The following is a 15,676-nucleotide window of genomic DNA, read 5'->3' as shown; positions in this document are numbered from 1 at the left end:
CATTTAATACTACACATGTGTGGGGCGGCCGGATGTCTCAGTTGGTTAGAGCACGAGCTCTAAACAGGGTTGCCAGTTCGATTCCCACATGGGCCAGTGAGCTGCGACCTCCACAACTAGATTGAAGGACAACGACTTGACTGAGAGAGCTGATGGGCCCTGGAGAAACACTATTCCCCAAATTAAAAAAAATAAATAAAAAAACACTACAAATTTCTAAGCACTGCCTTAATTACATCTCACAAATTTTGATATGTCATGTTATCATTTGTTTGGTTCTAGATATTTTCTAATTTTCTTTGTGATCTGTTCTTTGGTCCATTGGTTACTTAGAAGTGTGCTGTTAAATATAATTGTAGATGTATATATTTCAGCTCTATCATATAGTTTGAAGCTTTATCATTAGTTGAGCAAAATTTAGAACTGTTGTGTCCTCTTGATGAATTGATCCCTGTGTCATCTAACCTGGTGTTAGCTATTTCCCCTACCTATCTCATGTCTGTTATGGAAAAAGAATAAGCAAACACTTTGGGAAACAAAGTAAAATGTTGGATAAAGGAATTTAAACTTTAATGAATTTTCTGAACTATCTGTGTTTTATCTATGCTTGTCTCCAACTACTCATAGAAATGATGTTTGCCTGTTTTATCAGATCCTTAGACATAATTTATTGTTGAAATACTGAATAAATTAGCAATATATTACACTCCATAATTCCATGTGAGGTGAGTTTTACTGACTTAGGGATGAGAAACAAGGCACATGGAATTCAAAGATTTGCCTCAGAAACCAAACTTAAAGATAGATTTCCTAGCCTGTCGGTTGACTTCGTTAGCACAGGGCAATTTATTCCGACATAATTTTGCCTGCTGGCTTAGATGTGAATTTGCTTTATTCTAAGAAATGTAGATTACAATCAGAAAATACTTGAATTCAATTTGGTTCCTCCTCCATGGAAGAAATTAGGGTGTGTTATAAAAGTTGATCTTGAAATAGTCCTTTCAGCAATACCACCTTAACCCCACGCTTTCTAGTGTCCTTCCTAGCAATGAAGCACTGTAGAACAGGCACTCAGTAAGTTTGGAGAATAAGAACTACATGCGAAAAAATTTTAAACTAGGCCCATGACCTAGTTCCAGGCAGAAAAATCTGTCAGTGTTTAATTTTGATGAACTACTCATACTGCAAAGCAAATCCGATGATAATGGAAAATGGCCCAGCTAGTCCATCACACTGTTTTTAGAAAACCACACACAATTAACACATACAGGTTTGTTATCCTGTGTTAATACCCCCAGGGAGATGACAACCAGTCACAATTCAAGTCTTCTGTGTCTCAAGTCCTAGGCAAGACCACTACTGGACTATACTGGCCCAAAATGTTAGAATGAGTTATTGATTTGCATTTAAAATTACTGACTTCGAAAACAAACCCTAAGACATTTTAAGAGTCACTTTATGAGCATTAGGTCTAGAAGGCTGTTAGCTACCACGTACCCAATTCCATCCGTATAAGATGAAAAAACTAAGGACCAAGGAAGGCAAATAGCTCACCCAAGGTTACTGTATCATTAGTTAATGGCAGTAATAGGAACCCAGGTTTCCTGAGCCTTTTTTCCCCCCCATTTGTCTCTCACTTTTTTAAAGTAACCTTTTCTTTTTTGAATTAGGTAAAATTTATTTGGGTAGGGGTTTAGAGAACCAGGGTGTAACGGACTGCATGATGGCCCCCCCCAAAGGATATCCATGTCCTATTCCCTCCAACATGTGAATATTACCTTATGTGGTAAAAGATGTGAAAGAAGAAATTTATCCTGGATTATCTGGGTGGGCCTTAAATGCAATCACATGTATCCTTATAAGAGAGGCAGAAGGAATTCTGAAATAGATACAAAGAAGAGAATGTGAATGTGAAGACAGCAGGGAGAGATGTGGCCACAAAATGAGGCTGACACCAGAACCTGAAGGGGCCAGGAAGGGACTCTCCCCTAGAGCTTCCAGAGGGGGTTCAACACCTTAATTACAGGCTTCTGGCCTCCAGACTTGGGAGAATAAATTCTGTTGTTTGAAGCCACCAAGTTTGTGGTAAATTTGTTACAGTAGTTACAAGAAATTAATACAAAGGCAAAGTAAAATTTAAAAAACCATAAACTGGATACATAAAACAAATTATTGATCCATAAAGAACTGTGCTTCAAGTGACCCAAGGACTGCCTAAAACCTCTAATCCTCATTTCAAAGGGTAAAATGAGGTAAACACAGGATGCAATTTACCCAAAAAATATTAAATGTTGACAGATCTGAGAAGACAAACTCAGAAAGGTTTAATATTTACGTAGCTGCTAAGAACAGTGTACGTTCCCCCCAAACATGCTAGTTGGTAGAGCTCCTGGGCAGACTAAACATAGGCAACAGTTGTCACTGTGGGTGTTCTGCCAACACAAGTGTAAAGTTGTCATCAGAAATGAATATGTGGCTTCAAGTGGCTTACAGAAGTCCAACAAATCTGCGTCTTGGACTCTGCACAAGCCAACTCTTCTCAGGATGACCTGGACTCCTTCCCACTAGTACAAATGATCAGCTAAAGCCATCCTCTATAAGGAGGGAAGGAAAATCAAATTTATGTCACCAAAAAAAATTGCTCGGAGTCCAAGTTCATGTGTAAATAGCAGCCATACTGAGTCAATCACAAGTGATATCCCACACTATAATTTATTACTTTTAAAATCAATGTTCACAGCTTTAGGCCCAATTTCATGTCAAGTGAATGGAAATAAAAATAGACCAAGTAAAAGAACAAAAAAGGAAAGAAATGCTTTACCAAGGGTTGTTAAATGGGCTATTCTAATTAAGATATATAAATCATGCTATGTGGTTAAATAAAATACCTCAATAAAAGCAAAAAAACACTAGACTTCCTCAGAAACCTTTGTACCCTGGATACCTTTTCTAGAGCTACTGTCAGGGCTCTAAAACCACCAAAACTTTCCTAGACATATAAAAATCCAGTCACTTCAGATGTTCTTTCTCTTTTGCTCAACCATCACCCTGCTCACCTACTACCCAGATAGAAGCTTTCTACTGATTGGTTTTCAGTGAAGGTGTGTTATTTTCTTTCAGGTTTGGCTGCAATAGTATGCCACTAAGATCTAAGCACAGGTGCTTGAAATTTAATTTTTGTAACTCAGGCTCAACATTTTGTCATGTTAACAACCAAACCAGGTCTACAAAGGCAATGAAAAAAAGTCTAAAGTTAGACAACGTGATAGTCTCAGAGTTTCAATGAAGAATTACCCACTAAAATTTCCCCACCAGAGAAATGTTCATCAGACATATTACAACATTTTAAGAGAATTCACAGTAAAACAAGCAATTTTTACTTGCACACCACAATAAACCAAGAACTCTATGTTCAAAGCCTGAAATCTTTCAAACGAAAATATATCAGACATCAAATAAGGGTTCACTGATTAATTTGTTTATAAATCCAAGTAGCTGGGGCCAAAGATGGGAGGAATCCACACAGAGAGTAATCTAAGGTGGCATAATTTAGTTACCTATTCTTTAGATCAGTTGTTTTTCTTTTTTCTCTAAACTGTGGATCTGTACAGAGCTGTGAAATCAGTTCAGCAGAAAATGACCTGTATTTTTAAGGAAACGAAATAGTGTACTGTAGATGCAAAAATATCAAGAGTGCTTTGCACATTTATTTGTACAGTGAAACTTGTTTCAACGTGTGTACAAGGTCAGTATAAAATATATTTTTTATTAAGGGTCAACATCTAAAAAGGTTTGAGACATTGATCCAAAAGAATCCCAATAAAGGAAAGAGTCTTAACTTAGATGAAAATGTAAGAAGCATCTGAGGCAAGTATACCTTTTTAAAAAAACGTATTTGCCATTATTTTAGAAAGCCAGACACAAGATGCAATCAAACATGTTTAAATAGTAAAAACCTTAATGAAATTTTCCTTCTATACAATGGAACAATGATCACACTATATCTGAAGAGATAATCATTAGGATTTAGTGATCCATTTACTAAAAACCACTTCCTAAACACATCACCACCCATCTTCTTCCCCTAATTTCCAATTGGTAAAAGATTTTGACAAAATAATCAACTCTAGCATGTCAGTTTAGATCAATGGTTTTCAACTGGGGATTATTTTGCCCAAACACCCACCCCCAGGACATCTGGCAGTGTCAGGAGACATTTTGATTGTCAAAAATGGGGGTGAGATGCATTTGCAGGAAATGTCAATAGTGCTGTAATTAAGAAACGCTGTAGATCAAGATTGTTCTTTTGAAACCTATATCCTTTTAATTCTTAAAAATTAAGCAGCCGCATTATGAGCATACCTACAAATACTTTATAAACAAACATGAAATAGGTTTGTCCTTTGGGAAGTGCCAGAGAACATGGAAATCTCTCCTCTGTTCATATCTCAACTAAAATCACCTTTTATAAGTCAGAAAGGTTCTCTAACCATAAAGATATTTCATATGTAATTGAACTCACTGCAGTATTTAAAGATTTTTTTCCCTTGACTCTAAATAAATACATCAGTGAGTAAAGCAGTATACATTCTGATACAGCCAAAATGTAATGAAAATTTCTGTATTTTAGTAAAAATCTTGGAATAAGCAGAATGTGCATTACCAACAGGGAATGGACTGCATCTAAAAATAAACTTTTAAGGAAATATAATCAAAAGTCAATGAACTAACCCAGGTGATGGATGAGCCCTTCTGTCCCCAACACCCTAAATCAACTGACTTTAATTTTAATCACAAATTATAATTATCCCTGCAAAGAGTTAAACATTGGAGATCTAATCTGCCTCAATGCTACGGTACTCCTGGGGGTAACACACTTTGGTATATAGCTTTCCAAAACTTTCTATGGACTTACAAATATCGAGTTGTATGTGGAAATATGCATTATTACGTAGATTTTCCTCAGGCACCTTTTCACGACATACAATCTCTATTTGTTCTAACATTTCAAGTCGGTCTTCCTAAAGAAGCTAGTTCTCAAAGTCCAAAGATCTTCTTCCTTGCTCCACCCAAAACCTACGGTGGATGGTGGGATGCACCGATGTGTGTGTGTTTGGGGGCGGGGGGGAATGCCCAACTCGAGACACACAGGAGCAAACGTATCGTTTTCATACCAGGGAGGCTTATGCGATGCAGGCCTAAAGGCTTCGTTAGAAAAGTCATTGTGGATAAAATATCCACCCCGAAGCGCCATCACAGGAATTGAATCCCTTTCCTCATCAACACAAATCCAGCACCTCCGTCTTTTGGAGCGCTGATTGGACGACCTGGTCGAGCGCTCTCAGTAGGTTGTCCTCCTACTGGCTCCAGGTTTGGTCCATCTATTTTACCGCCCAACTCCCGCATTCCTCATTGGAGTCAAACCGCTGCCTCTTAGAGGAGCCCAACCTACCGCGCGCTTCGTGCTCATTGGCTTAGTGAGACGCTGCTCAGGAGGGGAAAACCCGCCTCCCACATTCCGATGGCCCAAGGACCGATCAGTCGGCAGCTAAAGGCAGACGCAATTGGCCTACACACTCGCCAGTCAAACTCTTAGACAGCAAAGCTCCACAGAACTTACAGGGATTAAAACATCCCGCCCCTGTTCTTCCATTGGTTGGCCGGACCCACCGCTCCCCCTCCGCTGGCCCCCACCCCGCGGTCCATTCATTTCACACAATAACGGGCCCAGTTGGAGTCGGTTCAAGACCTCGTATGGGTAGGCAAGACTGTCCGCCACTTACCCGGGATCGAGACCGATCACTCACGCTAATGTCTTCCCTGTTCTTCTGTGGTGAGGCCGGACCACAAGCCACAGCTGCCGCCGCCTTCTGCGCAACGCCAACCGCCCGCCAAAACGGATCCTTCCCTGCGCCTGCGCGACCAATCCTGGGACCAGACCTTTTCTCCGCCCATTACGCCTGCGCAAAACGCGGCACAACTCCCGCCACAACGCAGGCGCTGTAGGTTCGCCGCCGTCTCCCGCCCGCCATTTCACGTGTTCCAAGAGTCAAGCGGAACTTCTTATTGCGCCTGCGTAAACTCGCCATTTTCCTACACATGCGCTCAGCAGGCGATTGTTGCAAAAAATAAAATTCATACGCTATTTTTTAATACACTGCACTAATCATAAGTTGACAACTGACTAGAATGTAATATTCGGAGCGTGGAGAGCCAAAAAGCTATCCAAATACCTTGAGGATGTTCAAATATGAATGATTGGTTGGCTAGCCAATCACACTAGTTAAGAGTAATATTACATGGGAACCAATGGATTCCAAGGGGTGGAGACTGCGTAGAACGCCCAAACGGATGACGTTACACAGCAATGCGGCACCACAGTCCAATAGTAGCAGGAAGCTATTTCAAATATCCAGTCAGAGCTACTCAGGGGCGGAGTCTACCAATGCCGTAAGCGAGGAGGCGGGATAAAACAGCGAGGCCGAAGGTAGGCTGGCAGATACGTTCGTTAGATCATTCCTTTCTGTCGGTGGACGCCGCCGAGTAAGCATCGTTAAAGTCACCCCTCCCGCGGTCGTCATGTCTAAGTCAGAGGTAAGATGTTCTGTCCAACTTAATTTTCTTCCTCGCTCCTTTCTGAGTTGGGTTGGATGCGGCCTGGATTGGCTGCTTGCACCAGCCCATTCTGCAGTTCTTTGGTCACTGCCGGGGCCTACCCCTCCCAAAGTTCAGGTCGCCATTTTGTCCTCGTCGTCGCCATGAGGCCGCCGTCCTGCAACCCTTAGTTATCACGCCGGGTTTGGTCCTCCTGGTAAAACTTTTAGGCACAGTAAACGATTTTTATTTTGTCTCAGTGGGCGAGTTTTTTTTTTTTAAGCAGCTGTAGTCCCTTATTGGCGATGCACTCCTCCCGCCCAGTCCTTTTGTTGCGCGTGCGTCGGAGGGAGAGTAGGGACGCATGCGCTCCCCGTTTCCCAGCCCCCAACATAGAGCCTCCCCAATGGGGAGAAGCACGTGGCTTGCTGCGACCCTCTGGAACAATAAGTGCTATGTACGTTGCTGTCTTGTTTCTCTTAATTGGAAGATGTTTTGCGATACAGGCCGGCATAACGTTTTTCCCTCCCCCCCATTCTTAGTCTCCCAAAGAGCCTGAACAGCTGCGGAAGCTCTTCATCGGAGGTTTGAGCTTTGAAACAACCGATGAGAGTCTAAGGAGCCATTTTGAGCAATGGGGAACGCTCACAGACTGTGTGGTAAGACCTGCAAGAGACAAAAGAGCACTGGAACTAGTTGATTTCATTGGCTTATCTTGCTGTAGTTACTGTCTGAATGCTTATGAAGATTGCTAACAGGACTATAGTTGGAAGTAACTTGGCAAGGGAAGGTGAGGCTTTAACTGATTAAGATGTAGATAGATTTATGTATGATAGATAAGGTTAAGTTGAAGGGCTTTGTACGAGGGCTAGTATAAAGTTACCTGCTACATTATTCAAGGTAAAAATGACAATAGTTTTTGGAGTCTTAATATGTGTTAAATGAATATCTCAGGTGATGAGAGACCCAAACACCAAGCGCTCCAGAGGCTTTGGGTTTGTCACCTATGCCACTGTGGAGGAGGTGGATGCAGCCATGAATGCAAGGCCACACAAGGTGGATGGAAGAGTTGTGGAACCAAAGAGGGCTGTCTCAAGAGAAGTAAGTGTTTTTTCTTTATGTTAGTCATTTAGAAGTGTGCTACTAGATGGCTATTACGTTCAGGGATGTTGGCAAACTTTAATACTGATTTTGCTAATATAAGTCACTTAATTGGATTTTTCCTTTAGGATTCTCAAAGACCTGGTGCCCACCTAACTGTGAAAAAGATTTTTGTCGGTGGTATTAAAGAAGACACTGAAGAACATCACCTAAGAGATTATTTCGAACAGTATGGGAAAATTGAAGTGATTGAAATCATGACTGACCGAGGCAGTGGCAAGAAGAGAGGCTTTGCTTTTGTAACCTTTGATGACCATGACTCTGTAGACAAGATTGTCAGTGAGTATCAGATGACTGGTATTTGCCAAGGGGTTTGAAATCCATATCTTACTCTAAACCCTGAGATTGTCCCTTTTCATTGTTGAAATTTTTTAGTTCAGAAATACCATACTGTGAATGGCCACAACTGTGAAGTAAGGAAAGCCCTATCTAAGCAAGAGATGGCTAGCGCTTCATCCAGTCAAAGAGGTGGGTTTGTTGCTTTCAATTAAACCTTAAAGGTAACTGAGCAATTACAATCTGTGGTTTAACACTTACCTCTTCTTAAGGTCGAAGTGGTTCTGGAAACTTCGGTGGTGGTCGAGGAGGTGGCTTTGGTGGGAATGACAACTTTGGTCGTGGAGGAAACTTCAGTGGTCGAGGTATATGTGGTTATCCTTTATTGGGAATTAAGGGTAAGCTTGTGATGTAATTAATTACCCGCATAACTTGTGCTTTTTGCAACCTGTGGCTGTATGTAACTACTGGCTGGCATTTCTAAAGTTACAGTTTTACCCAAATGTAGTTCTGGTTTCTGTTAATCAGAAGTTAAAATCTTTGGTGTGGAAATCATTTTTGTAGTACAGGAACTGCTCCTTGAAGTATAGACTTTAAAGGCTATAATTATATGCGACGCATGTACTCCGAACCTGCTTTAAAACTCCACTTTCTTCCAGGTGGCTTTGGAGGCAGTCGTGGTGGAGGAGGATATGGTGGCAGTGGGGATGGCTATAATGGATTTGGTAACGATGGTACGTTTGTGTGGTTTTTGTTTCTTTAGGAATACACAGGTGGAAAGTTTTTGGCAACCTATAGACTAGGTTAGTAGAGACTAAAACTAGTGCATGACAAGCTGAACTCTGACCATAACAGCATGTGACCAGGCTGTTACCCATTATGCTTAAACAGATTTTGATTGTTGAATACTTTTGTCTTATTGAGAAGAACTGTATTCTTGTAGGTGGTTATGGAGGAGGCGGCCCTGGTTACTCTGGAGGAAGCAGAGGCTATGGAAGTGGTGGACAGGGTTATGGAAACCAGGGCAGTGGCTATGGCGGGAGTGGCAGCTATGACAGCTATAACAACGGAGGAGGCGGAGGCGGCTTTGGCGGTGGTAGTGGTAGGTATCCAGTGATCCAGGTACTTGGTGCTGTAGCTAGATTAGCCTTGTAGAATTTGTGCCCGGATGGGGATTTGGTGCTCTTAAAGCATTATGTGGTACGCTGCATGGTGTTTTTTTAATGGACTTGCTATGCTACCTCCTCCTAGCTTTACGCTGGGGCCGCCTCACTCCCAAATAGATGAATAAATGGATAGTGGCATCTTCAGCTGGAATCAGATTAGCTTCTAGCAGCATTTAGTATCTTCTTTGGGACTTTAGGCACTTAGTTGATGTATCCAGCATGTTTGCAGTGCCCCCTGAATGGGTAAAGGCTTTCAAAGGCTAGAGAATGTTCTGTGTCGTGGTGAGTTGGGTAAATTTTTTTAAATACTGGATTATTCAACTGAATGCCTTGCCAAGAAAGGATGAAATACAATCAAGCATGGAGCCATCAGAGTTTGGGAGGAAGGCAGGCAGGTCATGTGACTTCCACTCTGAACACTAGACTTCAGAACAGTTGTCTTTTCCAAGTAACAGATAAAGGACCTCTTTCCATTCCTAGGAAGCAATTTTGGAGGTGGTGGAAGCTACAACGATTTTGGCAATTACAACAATCAATCTTCAAATTTTGGACCCATGAAAGGAGGAAACTTTGGAGGCAGAAGCTCTGGCCCCTATGGTGGTGGAGGTCAATACTTTGCCAAACCACGAAACCAAGGTATAATAGGTGTTTGTAGTATTGGAAGGCTTAGTGTACCTATAACAAATGGGTAAAGAATATATTAAGTCTTTAGGTGATACTGTGTAGGCAATCAAAAGCTGACAATAATTTGAAGATTTCAGGATATTAAAGTGACTAGTATTTTGCAATCAAATTGAAAACGTGAGCTTAAATTCTGAAGTTTGGATTTTGTTGATTCAAATATACAAGCGTTAATTATATTCACACTTCACAAGTTTAAAGGAACAAATTTTATTCTTAGGTGGCTATGGTGGTTCCAGCAGCAGCAGTAGCTATGGCAGTGGCAGAAGGTTTTAATTACTGCCAGGTAAGTAAACACCTTTTTGTGTTTTGACTTAGTTTTTACAATTGATAATAAACCCAGTAACCCTAATGTAGCTGAGCAGTGCAACATAGTTAACATTATAACTGCAGTAAAATTGTGGATATTAAGTTAATGTTCAGATCAGCAAAATTTGTGGAAAACAACTTGCTATTGGATTGTAGCCTTGAGTCTTAATATGTTTAGATTAACAACTTTATTCCATATTGTTCAACAGGAAACAAAGCTTAGCAGGAGAGGAGAGCCAGAGAAGTGACAGGGAAGCTACAGGTTACAACAGATTTGTGAACTCAGCCAAGCACAGTGGTGGCAGGGCCTAGCTGCTACAAAGAAGACATGTTTTAGACAATACTCATGTGTATGGGCAAAAAACTCGAGGACTGTATTTGTGACTAATTGTATAACAGGTTATTTTAGTTTCTGTTCTGTGGAAAGTGTAAAGCATTCCAACAAAGGGTTTTAATGTAGATTTTTTTTTTTTTGCACCCATGCTGTTGATTGCTAAATGTAATAGTCTGATCATGACGCTGAATAAATGTGTCTTTTTTTAAATGTGCTGTGTAAAGTTAGTCTACTCTGAAGCCATCTTGGTAAATTACCCCAACAGTGTGAAGTTAGAATTCCTTCAGGGTGATGCCAGGTTCCATTTGAAATTTATTTACAACCTGCTTGGGCTCAGTCAGAAGCCATTGTCTTCAGAAACCTTGGTGTAGTTGAATTGACAGTTACTGTGTTGGTGATCTGGAGCTCACCATTAAAAGGATCGCCCAAGCAGAGTCGGGAGTTTATTTGGTGATTAATGATTGTTGGCACATCCTATGCAATATATCTAAATTGAACTATGGTACCAGATAAAATTATAGATGGGAATGAAGCTTGTGTATCATCCATTATCATGTGTAATCAATAAACGATTTAATATCCTCTTGAATGGAATGACAACTGTATGGATTTGGGACTGGCAGAGCTTTGGACTTTCCCTACCCACTACCCCTGGTGATGTTGAATGCTGCTATCACAATTCGAGTTCAAAACTCTGCCAGAGAATAGAAACGAGCTGCTGGCTAATGCCACCCTGTACATCCACAGATTAGAAGTATTTGGGAGACGTTTTTAAACTGACCAGCACAAGTAATTTTTTACTCTTAACACAAAAACAGGCTTACATTAAAGGAAAACTGCAGTTTATTGTGGTTGGGTGGGTCTTTATAGTGGTTTATAGATTAGCCACACTAGTTTGGAGGTTAAAATTAAGGAGATAATTGAGGAATTGTACTGCTTATAAACATGCTAACTGCAGTTTTCCTTTAAACATGGCACAAGATCACACAACCATCCTAAAATGTTAATTGTGTAGAAAATGATTTCTAAACCTTTTTAACAGTTATCCAATCATTGTTATTTGTACATAGGTTCTTTTGAGCCCTTTCTTTGGTACCCTAAATTTCAGTGCCATTGTACTTAGTAGCATAGAGATTTGTTTATCATTAGGATTGTATTCCATCCCATGGGTGTGTTACTTGGAAGTTTGGGGGGGAGGGGAAGGTGGGGGGAGGTTGGGTGGGAGGTGGAGGGGGGTGGGAAAGGATGGATAATACAGTTCCATGGGTTTGATACTGGCTGAGTTTGCAATGGCAGGTGGAACCTTAACTATTAAGGGAGTTTGCAGATACCTCAGGATTCCTGACAATGCCTTTAAAGATCCAGGAGAGATGTTCAGCTACTAGGAACTGCTAGCAAGTATAGCGCGAATGGCTTCGAGCTCAGACACTCTACAGCTGAGAGTAGACACTTGTGGTATGTGGAGTACAGATAAGCCAGGGGCAGGCCACGGCACGCTCCATGAAAGCTAGGAGGGAGTGAAGTTTCAGTGACCATCGCAAGGAAGGAGGCAGACGAGAGTAAGGCACACCTGACTCTTAGGACTAGCAGTCAGAACCAGGAGGAAAGGTTTTATTGCTATGCTGGTAGGTAAGAACAGATTTTACTTACATCCATATAGTTAATCTAAAATCCAGTTTTCTGTTATATTTTCCTTAATATATTGAGCCAAAATTAGTCCAGTTAAGCTGAACTTGATTTTTCTGGAGATGACACCCTAGTTTTGGTGGCTCCCAATTGAAGGAAGTAAGCACTTAATTATCTCTGTTGTGCTAATATATATTCGCCCTTTAATTTTTATTTTCTACCTTCCTTTGACCCATTTTCTTAAAACAATGGCTCAAAGTAATATATTAGAATCTTCCCCAAAATGATGGTGGGAGGGGGGTGGACCATTTATGGGGGGTGGGGGGGGTTTAGCTTGAGTTGGGACTTGGTCTCAGAGAAAAGCTAGTTCTAAAGGTTGTTTGCTTTTCTAGGGAGGAGTCAGCCACTACAGGCTTATCAACTCTTAAAAAACACATCTGCCCAAGTTCATGGCTAAAAGGTAAGTTTTTATAAAGTAATGATCAATAAAAGTACTGCCAAAGTAAAGACACTGACGGTCTGCCTCTGAACCCAAAAAATGAGATCTCATAATCTGGTCTAATAGAAAACTAGCCAGCAAAAAGTTACTTAAGTAACTGGGTTCCCAGTAAGTAAAGAGAATGGATGTTATTGTAGAATCTTTCACTTAACGTAAATACTTCATAACTTTTTTTTCTTTCTACAGGAACATCCTTATGAGGACAACCTTTATCTGAGCCAGTACTTCATTTTCACTGCCATGCAGTTTTCGTTAGCTGCTCTGCAGCTTGAATTAATCATTCGATTTTAGGAATGAACTTTTTAAATAAAATGTATTTAACTTGGTTCTATTTCTTGTTTTCCTTTTCTCCCTTTGTAATACAGTAAATAACTTGATACTGTACACTCTTAACCATTTCAAGTTTGAGAATGGGAAATAATAGATGATGATATACCAGGCATCTGGTAAACCAGGAATCTATCTAAATAGTCACTGCATTTTGAAGCTAGCAGTTTATATAAATGTTTTAACCACAAGTTGGCACTCAGATTAGGGTGGGTTGTTCGAACTGATTGGAATAGGAAATACTAAAGTTTATCCCATTGGCACCATTGTTTACTGAAATCCAAGAGAAACTCGCTCCGCAGGAGTAACGACCCAGAAGTAAGCTACTAATTTGCTCCACTGGAACATATCCCTTTTCTAGCTCTCAGGGCAAGAACAAAAATCAAATTATAAAAGCCAGAGCTGCTGCTGAGGTTCTTCTAACTAGAGCTATGTCTGATGTGAAGTTCAGGAGGGATATAGTGGATCTCGTCTTTGGCAAAGAAGTATGTGTATGCGTTGGCTGCTATCTCAGGCTTCAAAAATAAAAGCCAGGGGTAAGAAGAATATGGAGAGCAGCCAGTTAGCTCAGTTGGTTAGAGCGCGGTGCTCTTAACAAGGTTGCTGGTTCGATCCCCACAAGGGCCACTGAGCTGTACCCTCCACTAGATTCAACCACTTGACTTGGAGTTGTGTCCTGGAAAAGCAAGTTTTGAATAAGGAAAAGAAGGAGGAAGTCTTAGCTTCTCAAAAGTAATGAACCTTTGAAAATTTTTAGCAATTTTAACATTTTAGCAAATGCTTAGCATTTTTTCCTACCAGCCTCAATTTTAACCTAGCGAAGTGGGTGAGATGTGTGTGAATCCATCATCCATTGTCATCTCACTGCTACTTAATCTATTTGTGACTTGAAATTAACTAGCAGTGGTTTCTGTTTCACGCAATCCTGGTTTGGTGGGATAAGATAACTCAGTTACCAGAGTTTGCTAAAAGCATTCCTGTTGAAAAACTTAATGCTTCTATTAACATTCTGTGTACGTGGCTACATGTTTTGCAGATAAAACTTAGATGAGGAAATAGACTCAAGGAAGATAATTAACCCTGTTCAAATTACTGCAAACTGGTTCACATAACCCAGGTCAGTCTCCAAAACCCTGTTCCACCTTTTGCTTTAGGTAGGCACATAACTGTGTACGTGATGGTCTTCCCCACAGTAGTGTATCCGTAGGTGCAGGGCATTTTCACTATCTCCAGTGCCTAGAATAGTACCTAGAACTTACTAGGTGCACAGTAAATACTGAACAAATTTATAGATTTGTCTCTGAGTTACCAGCTTTGTGAACTTGTTAGAATGAAAAAAGTCAGTGATGTCCCTTAAGTGGACTAACCGTTTCTGAACAGCTAACCTCAGGCCCTACCCTTCACAACTTGGTTCCACATGTTCAACTTTGAGAAAATTGACAAGTTGTCTGGACTGTCAGATCTATTAGTTTTAAGTTGCTTTCATTCCCTGAACCTGGGCTAGAGATCACTTTCAGAAGGTATAGGTGTAAAGATTCCACATCTCCTTTGATCACTTTCTGCCTTTGTCTCATGACTAGAGTACATCAGAACTTGTAAGGTTTCCTAATTGGAATGGAGATAGGAAAGTTGGAGAGAAGTATAAATAGAAAAAATAACCGAAATACATGCTTTGTGTGATTCAGTAACAAGATGGGGAACCACCCAGCTCCAAGCAAGGAAATGAATGTGTCAGGAAGCTTTGACGACTTGGATGTGACATCTGAAACTTTCAAGGAAAAAAGATACATACACCAAAGACCTGGGGAAGCGGTGTGAGAGGAGGCAAAAGGAACTGGGTAGGGGCAGCCACATGGCTCAGTTCGAGCTCTGAACAACAGGGTTACCGGTTCGATTCCCACATTGGCCAGTGAGCTACACCCTCCACAACTAGACTAAAGACAAACGAGCTGTCGCTGAGCTTCCCGAGGAGTGGCTGGATGGCTCAGTGGGTTAGAGCATGAGCTCTCAACAAGGTTGCAGGTTCAATTCCCGTGGGCTGTGCCCACTGCAACTAAGGTACTGTGACTGGACTGGGAGCTGAGCTGTGCCCTCAACTAGATTGAAGGACGACTTGGAGCTGATGGGCTCTGGAGAAACACACAGTCCCCCAATATTCCCCAATTAAAAAAAAGAAAAAAGGAATTGGGTAGCACCTCTAACATAACCAGGGAAATAGAAAATTTCTCTGAAATGCACGTTGTACCCCATTGTGGAACAGGTTTTACCCAGACCTGGATGTGAAATCCCCTGAAACATTGGCTCCAATCAAATTCATTCCAGTCAAGAGCAGACTCCCTGGTCTTGTGTGAGAGCTTTGGCACATCAGGCCCCAGGCTGCGGGAATCCCATAGAAGTAGGCAAGGAGGGGGGAAATGTAGAAAAAAAGGCCTGTGGGCATTCTAGGCTTTTCTGTGTTCCTAAGATTGAGAAAGAAAAAGCCTAAACCTCAGGGACCTTGCACAGAGAATCTAACCAGCTTTGGCAGCAATCCCAGCTCTGTAAATAAGGGGCCACCAGGGAGGGTGGGGTTCTTCAGATCATTCATGCCTCTGGCCCTGAAAAAGAGGATGAAGGTGGTGGATCTCCACACGCTACTTGAGCCCAAAGTTTGTACCCCTCTTATATAGAGCGGTAGGGGAAAGAAATGAGCTCCTCCCCGCC

General features: G+C 41.3%; 2 protein-coding genes across 6 annotated transcripts in view; one reads left to right on the top strand and one right to left on the bottom strand.

Moving 5' to 3' along the window:
* CBX5 (chromobox 5) overlaps nt 1-5,939 on the bottom strand; it is a 34,459-nt gene extending 28,520 nt beyond the window's left edge. Inside the window, exons 1-2 of one of the 2 annotated variants that reach the window (XM_074325602.1) lie at nt 5,784-5,935; nt 1,779-1,879 (exon numbers count right to left, since the gene is read on the bottom strand). The gene's annotated coding sequence lies outside the window, so the exon portion shown is untranslated. Of the gene's footprint in view, nt 1-1,778; nt 1,880-5,783 lie in introns of both variants that reach the window. The other variant, XM_019724405.2, reaches the window with a different exon arrangement.
* Nucleotides 5,940-6,436: 497 nt separating this feature from the next.
* Nucleotides 6,437-12,977, top strand: HNRNPA1 (heterogeneous nuclear ribonucleoprotein A1). 4 transcript variants are annotated; one of them, XR_002136735.2, is made up of 12 exons: nt 6,437-6,594; nt 7,137-7,253; nt 7,549-7,695; nt 7,824-8,034; nt 8,131-8,223; nt 8,304-8,396; nt 8,691-8,765; nt 8,975-9,133; nt 9,678-9,833; nt 10,099-10,164; nt 12,540-12,607; nt 12,833-12,977. XR_002136735.2 is itself a non-coding variant. In XM_019724402.2 (11 exons), the coding sequence occupies exons 1-10, from the start codon at nt 6,580-6,582 to the stop codon at nt 10,152-10,154; spliced, it is 1,122 nt and encodes a 373-aa protein (XP_019579961.1). In that variant the 5' UTR covers nt 6,437-6,579; the 3' UTR covers nt 10,155-10,164; nt 10,397-11,110. The 4 variants fall into 4 exon arrangements, 2 of the variants coding, with proteins under 2 accessions (XP_019579961.1, XP_019579963.1); XR_012493952.1 differs by lacking the exon at nt 8,975-9,133; XM_019724402.2 differs by lacking the exons at nt 12,540-12,607; nt 12,833-12,977 and adding an exon at nt 10,397-11,110.
* The last annotated feature ends 2,699 nt before the right edge of the window (nt 12,978-15,676 follow it).

The sequence above is a fragment of the Rhinolophus sinicus genome, linkage group LG02 (assembly GCF_036562045.2).
Source record: "Rhinolophus sinicus isolate RSC01 linkage group LG02, ASM3656204v1, whole genome shotgun sequence".
NCBI lineage: Eukaryota > Metazoa > Chordata > Mammalia > Chiroptera > Rhinolophidae > Rhinolophus > Rhinolophus sinicus.
Note: the sequence above shows the minus strand (reverse complement) of the source record. Positions and strands in the feature narration are given on the sequence as shown.